Genomic DNA, 13599 nt, shown 5'->3' on the forward strand with positions numbered 1-13599 from the left:
CCTTAAAAGGATAAGTTTAGAGAATTTGATAAAAGATCAAAGCATTTTCTCTTAGGTGATAATTTTATTAATTCTAAGAACCTAATCTCTTGACCTTGTATCAGGGGATATTGTGAGTCAGGAGAAGATTGATGTTGGTCACCATTGGGACTTAAAGGGTTAAACCAAGTAAAAAGGAATAATTTGTTTTTTGCTTGTTTAATTTGTTCGTATGTTTGGCCTTTCCTATGCTTAAAAATGTGAATCATTGTTTCACGTTTGTTTTAAATTCACTACTGAAATGAATTGCTTTGAATGAGTTGCATTTTCCATTTTGGCCCGCTTTTACCTCCGGTTCTTTCATTTAAACCGCTAATTTGTAACACGGTTGACTTTTTTATATGACATAAATATCCAGAAAAACATAGAACAAACAATTTTGTCGTCATTTTGACCTTAACATGCTAAATTTCGTGTACTTTCGGTTAGGTGATATTTACTTCCGGTCAAAATTGCGGCCATTTTAGTAGTAACTCCAAAAGCCGGTTTAACAGGAAAAATTTGCAATGGCACCACATCACATATTAATAGCCACGATTAGTTTATATAATAAACAATTTCATCGTTATTTTGGCTTAAAAAATGCTTAATTTTGTGTACTTTCGGTTAGATGATATTTACTTCCGGTCAAAATGGCGGCCAGTTTAATGTTCACTCCAAAAACCAGTTTGACAGGAAAAATTTGCGATGGCACCATATCACATATTAATAGTCATAATTAGTTCTGTCATTCCTGAAAATTTGGTGCTTTTAACAAAAAGTGAACAATCCGGCCCCAAATCTGCACATATCCGCCCCACTATTACTCTTGATGCAAATTTTAATAGGGCAATAACTTTACAGTGTTAATTTTTATATTTAGAATTTGATTGAATTGCTTAATCGAATTGATGCAAGGAGCGTTTAAAAACTTAATGTTTATTCTTGCGCAGCATATTGTGGACCAATCACCGCACGTCTCTTGTCAGGCAGTTTAAACAGTACCTAACATTTAACATTTTCTTTAGCAGACTCGCCTGAATTTCCCGTAGATATACAGTCGACTCTCGCCTTGCGGACACCTCGCTAATACGGACACCCCGCGAAGGCGGACAAGAGCCAGCCCCCCCGGAGAAACACATAAAGAAATGACTGAAACAAACTCTCGCTATTACGGAAATGCGGACACTTTCCTGCCCCTAAGCACATTTCACTTGTTTTTTCTCTCGCTATAGCGGACACTTGAGTACTTCGTCAAAAATCCTCACTCGCGTAACATAAAGAATAAATCGACGTTACAATAAAGGAAAAAATGACAAAAAGTACCATCGACCGTTTCTTCGTAAAAGAGTAAACAAATGACTCCTGTACAGCATTTTAGGCAGAAAAGACATTGCCATTAAAGCTTACAAACATTTTGCGTTATTTTAACACTCTACTGTAAAAGTCGTTGAACAGGTTTCTGTTATGTGTTAACTGTGCAGCATTTCTGCGATAAAAGAGCTGCCAAAAACAATAAAAAACAATATATATGACAGCAAGTTAATATTTTAGCCATTCACGTTATACTGGAGGAGTTTCCGTTTGGTTTTTTTAAGCCCTTTCTTATGTATCCCTTGTCATTGCAGGAGCTTGGAAATGATAATACAGCATATTTCGTTCAATTTACAATCTTATTATCTTTAATCCTTTATGGTCCATAGTAAAAAGAGGTAAAGAATTGTCGAAACTACAATGCTTCTGGGACTTTTACATATTATTTCATAAGTTAAAGAGCAAACAATTTTTTCTCTCGTACCCCGCTATTACGGACACAAAATCTTCCCCCCGAGGGGGTCCGCAATAACGGGAGTCGACTGTACTTTGCCTTCTGGAAGCTTTACTTGAAACATTTAATTAAACGTGGACAAGATTATATTAAACAACTTAAATAATATCGATTGAAGCCAGAAGACTTCATTTCGAAGAAAGTTTCTAATGTGTCGTCGGCCTAGTTTTTGTTAACTTCGCAATGGAGAAATTTATGTACGATACAGTCAGGTGGCTGATAGAGAGAGAGAGAGAGAGAGAGAGAGAGAGAGAGAGAGAGAGAGAGAGAGAGAGAGGATCGATCGGAATTGCCAAAAATGTTTCCCGTTTTGCAATAATTGTTGTTCCTCTGACGCTCAGCATGCCACCTGCACAAAGATACTGGCCAAAAACCACCGAAGGCTACGCTGTGGCTCCTGTTCAATACTACATCATAATACTGCTGCCAAGTTAAACCGACAAAATTTAAACGGCAATTTCAATCCATAATAACAACTTGGATCTGCCCACGATGCGTTACAAAATCGTTATTGGCGGAATTAACGATGGCAGGCATTGGGAATACTATAGTTGCAAATCTCTTTTCCTAGACGAAGGAGAGGTAAAAGTCAGAATGTATGGTGAGGAGTTTGATTCAAGTCAATTATCCGAACTGGCTGCCTCGGAATTACCAGATTGCGAAGGGATTGTTGTAGACTGCCTGCCCTGGCTTAACAGCCTCATAACTCAAAATTCTAGTTTGCGAGGTTGTGTTTTTCCCCCCATCGATTAGGACAAATTGTGTGCGGTTTGTAAGGTACGAGTGAAACCAGTCATAAGAGCAGTACCACAAATTGAGAACCTAGAGTCAAGTCTTTTAAGCAGAATGTCGTGGTCTATATCATCCTGATTTGTAATAAGCAACAGGATGTGTAATATCAACCCGATTGGCAATAAAAATCAACGTGATATGTAATAACAACAGGATTTGTAATCAGTTTGTAATATATTGTAAAATAACTAACTGGATTGTGACTAACTTTCAACCAGATTTGTAAACATTCTTACCCGGATTTCTCATAACCTAGTACTTTTAACAGGATTTGTAATAACGCTGCGAAAGGTGAGTCACTTATTTTTATACCGTCTTGATGTGCTTAGTACTCATGTTGCTCAGTTTCCCTGACGTAAGAACTACTTTCTTGTTCGATGGCCTTTCAAAGTCTAAAATACAGTGGACAGCAGATAGAGTGTTTCGAGATAACCGGGTCGTTGACTGATAAATTAAAAGCGGTGTTTTCTTCAGATCTGGTCAATAAAATCCAGAAGGTTATTACTTTTGTGAATTGGGATGTTGACATTTAAGGCGTGTAGATTGAAACAACTTAATACATCCAGACATTGATAGGCGTTGCCTTCTGAAGGATCGTTAACATGAAAATTCAAGTCGCCGGCGAGGGGGAGTTTACCAGAGGCAGATACTAGTGACTCAAGTAACATGGAAAATTCATCGAAAAATAAAGCATATGTGAGACCATTCTTGACTGAGATTGGCGGTCGACAAATAAAAACAATACGGATAATAGATGCCCTTGAATATTTCCTTAAATTCAAACGATTTAAAAACATTAATTTCCAGTTGTTCAATTTTCAGGTCTTTTCTACAGAGCAAGCCAATGCCTACGCCAGTGCCACTAGACCTAATGGCATGATATGGACAAATGCGTATCTGGTGGGGCTGATGTCACGGATAATAAAGTCAGAACATTCGTTAGCTCTAAGCCAGGTTGAAGCTAAAGCTAAATGTCAATACTTTTATCTACCAAGTTGTCTTTGATCTGAAGAGATTTTATATTGATTGATCTGGCGTTTAGAGGGCAGAGATTGAGTAGCTTCGCTGATGGATGATGCAGCAGGAGTTGTTTAATCGGCACAATTAGGTCCTGAGGTGGTTGCTTTCCAAATGGAACTTTTGCTAAAAACCGAATTAATCTCGTGGAAACAAGAAGATTGCTTTGTTGATATATCAGAGCGAATCCGGCGTGTTTTTAAAATCCCTTGAACTTAAAAGAACTGATAAAGGTCGGGTTGAAGCGTCGATCTAGATCTTAAAGTTAAGAGTAGCTGTCGTGAATAATTATAAGTTTACCGGCGGGAGTGTTTAAACCTCTGTGAAACAATGATGGTCGGCTGAGCGGAGCATATTCAAAATCAGGACCTGGAACGCTTACCATTTGTAAGGAAATTTCGGAAAAAGGTTTCTGACAAATGGTGCTGCGAATTGAAAACGTTTCCGAAAAGAGGAATGGGTTAGAGTTGTACAATTTGCAAAACACCAGATAACGAGTGGACCTGGGTTAAAACAAATCGCCTTTTGCTTCAATAGGAAACCTGGCACTGGTTAACCAGACAAATGGTACAAAAAAGTTCAGGCCTTTTCGGTGAAAACGGGAAAAAGGTAATACCTCGAAAGGTATTACTGTTTTTCCGGAACATTTCCACCCGGATGAACCGTTCCATTAAAATTCTCCCCGGAATAACCGGGTTTTTCATACAAATGGTAAGCGCTCCAGGATCGCAATGAACATCCATGCATACAGGAAGATCCACACTAAATAATGAATGTGGGAGGAGTTTGACTAATAATCGCGGGTCGCGGGTCGCGGGTCCAAAGTCGCGGTCGCGGGTCCAAAGTCGCGGCAGGGGAAAATGATTTGGAGTTCGATGTAACTGCGTGAAAACGAGCGATATGAAAAAAATATAAAGGGAAAAAATCGTTTTTATGCATGATACTTTACGGTAGCCAATTTACAGGTTACGGATGTTAGAATCAACATAATAATGTCTCAAGAAAAGACCTAAAAGAAAAAGCTGGCCGACTTTTGTGTTCACCGCAAGTTTAATTTGTTTTCTTTCTATCGGGCCCAGTTATGTATAAATTCAGCTTTGAATGTACTTATGCATAACAGTATCTGATAAAAAATGTTGCCATGAGTTACCATTGTTTTCTTCTTGTCTATGAAATGCTCACAAATGCTTAGGGGTGCATTCACTGAAAAATATGCGATACACTTCATAGACTATAAATTATAAACGTTACAGCAACTTAAAACCTTTTTTAAAAAAGGCTAACTCGGGCTCGAAAAGCTACGAGTCTGTCGGTAGAAGAAACGAGAACTGTTTCAATTTTGACAAATGTTTTCGGCAAAAATAAAGAAAACGCTTGTTGAAAAACTTCCTGGTCGCAAACTCCCAAAATAAACTCTTTGCACACTGAAGTAACTGGAAAGAGGAGGAGAGACGTTGGGCTTGAAGTGCTAGTAAAGTACATTCAAGCGGGTATTTAAGGCATGAATTTAATATAGAAACAAATAATAATCCACAGCAAGAGGGGATAAAGCTCGAGCTTTATCCTCTCTTGTCCAGAGGAGTTTGTTCCCACTAACGATTGAAATCCGGAATCCAAGTTCTTCCAAGAGAGAGTAGATTCTACTGACAAAGACTGGAATCCAGTACCTGGAATCTGGAATTACTTACCTAATTTATTGTCTTTTCTTAGCTCTGGTGGAGTTGATAACTTACCGTTTTCAGTGTCTGGTTTACATTCTTTTTCAGCTTCATGATATCGGGCGTTATTATTTCCTTACCTACTTACTCACTTAGTTACGATGCATGTTTTCAAGATTTGACTGAGACGCACATTGAATGGCTTCCTATTGTCAGGTTGTCCTGGTTGCCATTCAGGTGAAGAGAACAATAAGGTATATTGAACACTCTGGGCATAGGCGTACGGGAAATTTTTTGCCGGGGGGGGGGCGGTAAAACATTTGCCCAAAACATCTCGCAAGTTGCCCAAATTTTTACGAAAGAGTCGAAAAGAAATAAGGGCCATATTGCAACAACATAGGCCGTCCTCGCAAATGAAGGTGGCTCGATACAGTTTTTCAGGGTCAATACCAAGTCTGAGCATAAACTACGACGCCATAAACAAACATTTGGAAAAATTGCGACCAGTTGTATTAAGATGAAAATTTGTCATCATCAGGGTTGCAATGACATCGGAGTTGTCATAGCAACGAAATGACTCCATTATATTACCTATTTTACTTCAGCAATGATTCTCGGCACGGGAACCTTACAAAATCGTTCACAGGAGCTTTTTTCTCCAATACGGTCGCCTCGATGTTCGTGAAGTTTAAGCAAAACCTTAAGAACGTTATCGAGATATTTTGGAATGAAGTTTTTATTCTTATATGATATATGAAATAAATCATATATGAACTGCGGAAATGAAATAAAAATGAAGAAATGATCGTCGCAGTGAACGCAATTTATGCAATTTTTCAGGCTTCTTTATGTAATTGCATAAATTGCGTTCACTGCGACGATCATTTCTTGATTTTCGAAGTTTTTATTATTAGAAGTACGGTAAGAAAAAGAAAATCTTGATGTTTGGCCGTTATCTGTAGAAAACGAAGCGCTTTTGACCTGCAATTTCACCTCATAGTAGTTTTAATCTTTTTAAAAACATGTGTGAAAGACCGTGGGGATAGCTCTGCCGGCTTGATTGCTAGAATCGAAAAAAGGATTTGATTAGTATGATCGATAAACTCTTGTTAGCAGTTTTGTAAACATTTCGGTCTACTTTAACAAATTAGCCGATAATTTTAAACTGCTCGATATATATAGATTTTTTAAAAGAATTAAGATTCTTCTCGTAATTCAAACTGAGAATTAGTCAGATCTGCGATACACTGTTCTCCGAGTAGAGATGATTCTAGAAAGTTATGCGAAAGTTTATTTTAAATCAATTCACGACTGGCAATAGCCCATTCCAGCTAGTGTAGTGCAGGTACGGTAGTGTCCAACAAGAAAAACTGCAAATATGTAAATTACTCATCACATGCTAGGCAACCGACTAGGCCTTTCCCGATTGCGCTCCTAAAATCCTAAAAAAGTGCTGGCAAAAATTGCTAAAAAGTGTTCAAAAAGTGCTCAAAATCTCAAAATAGTGCTGAAAAAGTGCTCAAAGTTGTGAACACTTACCTCTAAGCTTTTCGTAAATATGTCAATTTTTACTGAAGTAATTAACAATCTATTTTGCGTAGTGTTATTCGACAGGTTGTTAAGAAAGGTTGATAGAATATAGAACAATAATATTTCTAAAAAACTAAAGCCGGTTAGAAATTGTAAATAAATTCAGCAGTACTAGCATCAGATGATTTAGAAATTTGAGATGACACACGCATGATACATCAGCCAATCAGAAACTTCTGTTCTGACGCTCAGTGAGGATAAGTCCACGTGCCTTTCCATGACAACGGTCTTTTATTCTTGACAACATCATTAGTTATTCAAATTTATGACCTGGAACACGATTCTTGTTGCGAGCGACACACAGTTTTTGCTTTAAAATGTTTTAGAAGACATATGTTGCTCGAAATTTGCTCGAAACGTGAAATTTTGCTGAAATGTTGCCCAAAGTGCGAAAAAGTGCTTAAGGGTGCTCAAAATGCAAAATAGTGCTCCAAACTCAAAAAAGTGCTCAAAAGGTGCTCAGCGCAATCGGGAAAGGCCTACAACCGACTGTAATGCAACTGGATTATTACGCCGACTTCAGGTTAATATTCAGGTCTTTAAAATAGTTAAATAAACATGGAGACGTCTTTAAAAACTGGCTTTGCCCAAATTTTCTCTCGCTGCCCAAAAAATCTGAGTTGCCCAAAATTTGGGGGGGCTGTAGCCCCCCTCGCCCCCCCGGCCCGTACGCCTATGACTCTGGGCCGCCGTCTCAGTTGTAAAAATAAAAGCATTAAGCGAAATCTGTGGATTATTGCCTGTTTCCTTATTAAATTCATGCCTTGAATACCGCTTGAATGAAGTTTCATGCGCTTATTTACATGTTCTTTCAGTTTTGCCGAAAACATTTATTAAATATAAGAGTTCCCGTTTCTTCTACCGACAGACTCGTAGCTTTTTGAGCCCGAGTTCGCTTTTTTTTTTTAAAAAAAAAAGGCTTTAAGTTGTTGTAATGCTTATAATCTGTAGTCTATGAAGTGTATCGCATATTTTTCAGTAAATGAACTCCTATGCATTTGTGAGTAATTCATCGACAAGAAGAAAGTAATGGTAACTTATGGTAACTTTTTTTAATCAGATACTGTAATGCATAAGTATATTCAAAGCTTAATTTACACATAACTGGGCCCGATAGAAAGAAAACAAATTAAACTTTCGGTGACCACAAAAGTCGGCCAGCTTTTTCTTTTAGGTCTTTTCTTGAGACATTATTTTGTTGACTCTAACATCCGTAACCTGTAAATTGACTACCGTAGAGTATCGTGCATAAAAAAGATTTTTTCCCTTTATATTGTGTTCATATCAGTCGTTTTCACTCAGCTGTTACCTCGAACCCTAAATCATTTTCCGCTGCCGCGACATTGGACCCGCGACCGCGACTTTGGACCCGCGACTATTAGTCAAACTCATGTGGGAGGGCCAATGTGATGAATCGGTGTCCTGTCGTCTTAGAAATCGGAATCGCAACTTTGAAATTGCGACTGAACTGTTCACGCCTTTAGTGGTAGCGAACGTTGAGATATAAGCACTTGAAATTATCTCCCATGGAAGGATCTAGTTTTCGATTTCTAACTAGACAGCCGTAGATGAAGTCTTAATAGAAAGGACTGCGTGATGACTATCGTTGCAGAAAAGAACAGAAAACAGCAAGAATCCAAAGAGTATACGGAGCAATAAATTTTCATAGTCAGCCATAATGTCGCATACATAATAATTCATCACTTGAATAGAAATGTATCGAGTCTTAAATGATTCACATAAATCGACAAGTTCACGCTGAAACTGGCAAGAGGTAGGCTAGGTAAAATAACTTGCACAAGTTACCCCAAATTTGACTTGGTGTTCTTATGCAAATTTTAAAACCAAAAAACAAGGGGAGTGGTCAAAGTGACTGGACACAAGCCAATCCGCTTAAAAAGGGAATACTGTTATCATATGAGGGAGGTTATCTGTGGTAGGAATTTGAAAGTAATCAGCCAACCTCGACCCGTGCGCCCTTCCCGGCTTTCTCTGACAATGACACTTACAACAACAAGAGTTTCTAATTTTTGTAGGTGAAGCTTTTGGGAATGATCCTAAAGTGAATGATTCTAAAGCTTCTCTGTTAGTGGGGTCGTAGGGGGAGAGAAGGGTCGTTGGCAGGAAATTTTTTATTTGCACTTTGGCGATTCTTTTTTACTGGATCACCGACAAGAAGAATTGCACTTCAAACTCAGCCTGACACATGTTTTGCACTGTTTAAGGTAAAAGGAATGAAGTTAAAAACGCCATAGCTATTGTAATTTGAAGAAACCGAACATCACAAAAAATTTTTTGTCCAGACGGGCTTTAAAAATGAAGTTACCGGAAAAGTTGGTCACATTATTTATGAGTAAAAAATAAAGTCTGGCAACAGATAGTCAACCGAGGTTATCAGGGAATTTAGAGGGAAGGCAAATGAATTCTGAGATATAACGTGATGGAAACAGACGAAAATGATTGCTTCTAACTTATATGGACACATGGAATTGTGGCTGAACTGGCAGACTCCTTAAAGACCTAAAAAGAAAGCTGACAAAGGTGAAGCCAAACTACAGGTAATCAATCGACCGTTCACCCACTCTCCATCACCCTTATTCCGCCAACTCGAAGATGCCAAAATGGGTATTTCGAAACCTAGGTCATTTATATAAAAGAATAATGAAACAGTGCTTCGTTCACTTACAGTGTTCGCAAGGAAGAGAAATTTGAAAATATCCCCGACGGGAGCTCCTTGATCTCGTTGTCCCTCAAATCCCTGCAGGTAAATAAATAAAGTTACTGTGGAAAAAACTTGGCGCGTAGAAATTTTCCGAGATTTGATAAAATGTATTTTCGGGAAGCTAATAAATCCCAGGGGTTTACTAAGACAGTTTCGCCCGCGAGCGAGCCAAAGCAAGAGAAAACAAGACGAAATCGAAGCAAACAACAACGCTAGAGAAAGAAGCCAGCGTGACAGGCGCTAAAAAGGGGAGGCAGAATGTAGAAAAGCGCGAAAGAGAAAAGGGAAGGGACAGCCTGCTATAAGAGCAAGTGTTTTTGTATTCTGCCTACCTGTTTCCATACTAATCCGATAATGTCAACTGTCAATACATGACCAGTCAAAAGTATTATACTTTACAACAACATTGAGGGTGTCCTGTATGACCCGAAAGACCGACAAGAGATGCTTGGCATCTTTTACGAAGCCATTTTTTCATTAGAGGAAGCCCATATTGTGTCTCCCACCACCACCACAAACACGCATTTTTGACTTCGAAATGCTATATGGCTAGCGTTTCTTTTACACAGGTGCATTTTGACTACGGACACGCTTATCTCACCTTCACAATTGATCTGGCAAAGAGACTATCAGGACAACGGCTTTTCCACTTGATTTTTTTATATTTTAGTTTGCTTCTTTTGTTTGTATTCTTTACCCGCTATTGTTATTCTTGTTATGAAGGTGCTTTTAAAAAATAGATCAGATGTGAAGTGACTACCATTTTTTAATATTCTTGAGAATTTTGGTGCACTGAATTAACGCGAAGGAATTTTCCGAGAATTCCTGAGAAATGACCCTGGGATTTTCTAGAACAATTTTGCACGGGGACTTGGCCAGGTCAAGAGAATACGAGCAATATCGAAACCAAAAACAACGACAACAGAAAGGCGACGAAACAAAATTCGTTATGAGGTGACAAAAAAATAAATCCGACCGTATTTTTTTTCCCCAGGAAAGGTACCGTTTTTGGTACGGGAGACGAGGAGTGGGGCTTCAGAAGAGAGGGTCGGGAAGAGTCAAACCTAACTTGTTTATCGCCAGGGGAGAGTCACCCTTTTAAACAAGGCAAACTGACCACCTCTCACTCTTTTTTACCCATTCTACGTCACCATTATTGTCATTTAGTGACACACACAGTCCCACTTCTCTTTGCTAAGTTTTTAGTTTACGTCACCTCTGGCTAACAGTTTGATCAAACGGATCAAACAACATAAATTAAAGATGGTCGTTTCCTTGAAATTTTCTCTTAGCTAAAGCTGGCGATATATGAGAGAAGCTCGAGCTTCAACCTCTGCCTGTCTTGCAAGAATTGAACTTCACGGGTCCGTTGTAAAGGGCTGGAAATGAGTTCACTGAGCGGTGAAGAAGGATGCTAAATCTGAGATTACAGCATCTTCATAAGACAGAAAGCTTTCGTCCAGTGAGAATAAAAAACGCGTAACGTTAGATAGAAAACAATAAATTACTGTGTGGTTAAAAAACGTAAGACGATTTACTGAAAAAAAACGAGGCATATTTCAGCTCCCTCTCTTATTCTCACTTTCTGACCCTGGGTTAACTTAATTCACTTCCAGTGAGTAAAATATTGTATAATGAGGCAAGAAAGAAGAACAAGTTATTAACTGGCCGTTTTTATGCTGGAGCGATAAAGTCTTCTGGTGTAAGACCGGGACGCATAAAAGTAGAGGTACACATTGAACAAAACAGAATTTTCTGAAAAGGACAAAACACTAACTCTTCCCAGTCGTTTTCGGACGGAATTGGGCATAAATGCGTCCCAGTTTACGCCGTCCCGTTTTTAGGCTAAGCCCATTTAACGTCTGAGACGTTAAAGTCGTTTGCTAATGAGTGTGTCTAAACGAAGCACTTAACAGATGACGTTCATGTCGTCAGACGTTAAATGCGTCTGTCTTATTTACCGTTTTTAGCAGAGACGTTATAGTCGTCTTATGACGGCTTTATCGTCTCCAGCTTAAAAGTGGCCGCTCAATTGAATACAAAAGTAGTTCTGTGCACCCACTTCTGGGTGTTTGGATATTGGATGGAACAGTTTGTGTCGTGTTTAAAAAATATTACTTTACATTATCTCTACCCTTTAAGCAGAGGCTAGTTTTTCGCTTATGTTGTGACCTGTAAAATGTAGTCTCGATCATTCTTAGTACGCAATATCGATTTTTCCTTAGATTTTTTTCTTTTTTTGACATCTTGTCATAAATGTTCAGTTTATGCTGATCGTGCGAATACCAGGCTTAGGGTGCCTGTTGTTCGACGGTTTGTTCCACAAAGAGCTCCCTTACCATACGCGACATGATGCTTTGCTTATTGCTTTCCAATCTTCCCTGAAAGCTATCGACTGTTTTTGACAGACGCAGTGACGAAACGCTTATCTTACGTATTGAGTTAGGTCTGGCAAAAAAGCTACAATAACTGTCTCAGTCTCCACTTTACTTTCTTTTATCTTTCTTTCTTACTTCCCTAGTATCTCCGTTGTCCGTTGTTGTTACGAATTCAAAGTATAGTTTCATAAAGATCATATGTCACGTGACGTTCGTTTTTAAGGCAAGCGAGTAAATACGAAAACACCGTTTCCTCTGGCAATCACGAGCGAGTAGACCTAGCTCTAGTACTGGGGTTGGGATCAACAGAAGGATGCTGTATTCCGATGCTAAAGTGTTTTTATACATGTTCCTAATGTTTGAGTACGATGTAGCAGCCCCAGAACTATAATGTGAAAATGCTTTGCCGCTATGATTTATCTTTACCGAAATAATAATTACGGTTCTATCAATCCGTTCTTTCAGGAACATTTGTTTAAATGCCTTAAGAAATATAAGCTTCATTAGCCCAACGACACCTTCAAGCAATGATTGAATTTTCAAATTCTCACACACACCAACAAAGCGGGCTGCACCAGAGCACGACTTTAGGTGGTACGCAAATACCGGCAACTCGTTGTAGTTTCACCGTGGAGACGATGGAATTTGCGTTCAATTTCGCTTCAGATCAAGGCAAGTGAATTTTGCTCTTCGATCGTGCAAAATGAACCTCCCAAAATTTTAACAAAAGAACGCGGTAATTGTTGAAACTGAGAGTAGTCTGCTTGGTTATTAACTACAGAAGCTTTCGAGTCAGAGCAGCAAACTTAAGCCAGAAAGCCGTCAGCTTAATGGGTTTCGATATCATATTATGTGATGAAAAGGTATACAAATCCCGGAGTAGTCAATCTATAAAAATCGGTATCGATAAAAATCGGTAGTAATCAAGTGATTTTTATTGACTGATAACGGAAATCGGTGAAAATCGATAAACTAAATTGCTGTGTCAAATCGATATTATCGGTCCGTGCACACTTCGGCCAATCTAATTTTCCATTTTCCTAACAAAAACGGAAAAAGGAAATATTACTTATCCTTATCGTATTTGCATATTTCAAAGTATAGAATGGAAATGGATCATTTTTTCATTTTTCTAATTTTGAAGTTATATTCAAAAATACAAAAAAATTAGTTAACGGCTAAAAGCGATATTTTGCTATTTTTATTTTCTTGATATTGTTAGAAACGTGAGAAAAATAAAATAATCTCCGAGTACTAGATCATTTTTCTATTTTTCTGTTTTTCCCCAAAAATAGAAAAACAGAAAAATGAAAAAAACATATTTATTCGCAGCATTTTTTCATTTTTTTCATCTTGTTCAAAAAATGAAAAAATAGAAAAATGGCATACCTATCGCCCAATTTTCCATAATTCCATTTTAACAAGAAAAATGAAAAAAATGACAAGTGTTGCGAACAATTTTTCCGTTTTTTCAATAAATAGAAAACAAACAAACAAACAAAAACGGACAATTTTTCATCTTTTGTTTTAATGAAAAATAGCAAAGAAAAACTTAAATCATGAACATTTACCAATAAAGAAAAGAAAAACCTAATC

At 38.1% G+C, this 13599-nt stretch overlaps 2 protein-coding genes across 2 annotated transcripts in view; both read right to left on the reverse strand.

The window, feature by feature from the left end:
- The window catches only part of LOC140925651 (uncharacterized), a 164728-nt gene that overhangs the window by 97732 nt on the left and 53397 nt on the right, over nucleotides 1-13599 (reverse strand). The gene's annotated exons all lie outside the window — the stretch shown is intronic.
- The window catches only part of LOC140949378 (uncharacterized), a 36717-nt gene continuing 32692 nt past the window's right edge, over nucleotides 9575-13599 (reverse strand). The window contains exon 6 of the mRNA XM_073398540.1: nucleotides 9575-9661. Within this exon, the coding sequence (XP_073254641.1) occupies nucleotides 9586-9661 (76 nt within the window). The 3' untranslated portion in view covers nucleotides 9575-9585. The remainder of the gene's footprint in view (nucleotides 9662-13599) is intronic.

This window comes from Porites lutea, chromosome 1, assembly GCF_958299795.1.
Source record: "Porites lutea chromosome 1, jaPorLute2.1, whole genome shotgun sequence".
Taxonomy (NCBI): Eukaryota; Metazoa; Cnidaria; class Anthozoa; order Scleractinia; family Poritidae; genus Porites; species Porites lutea.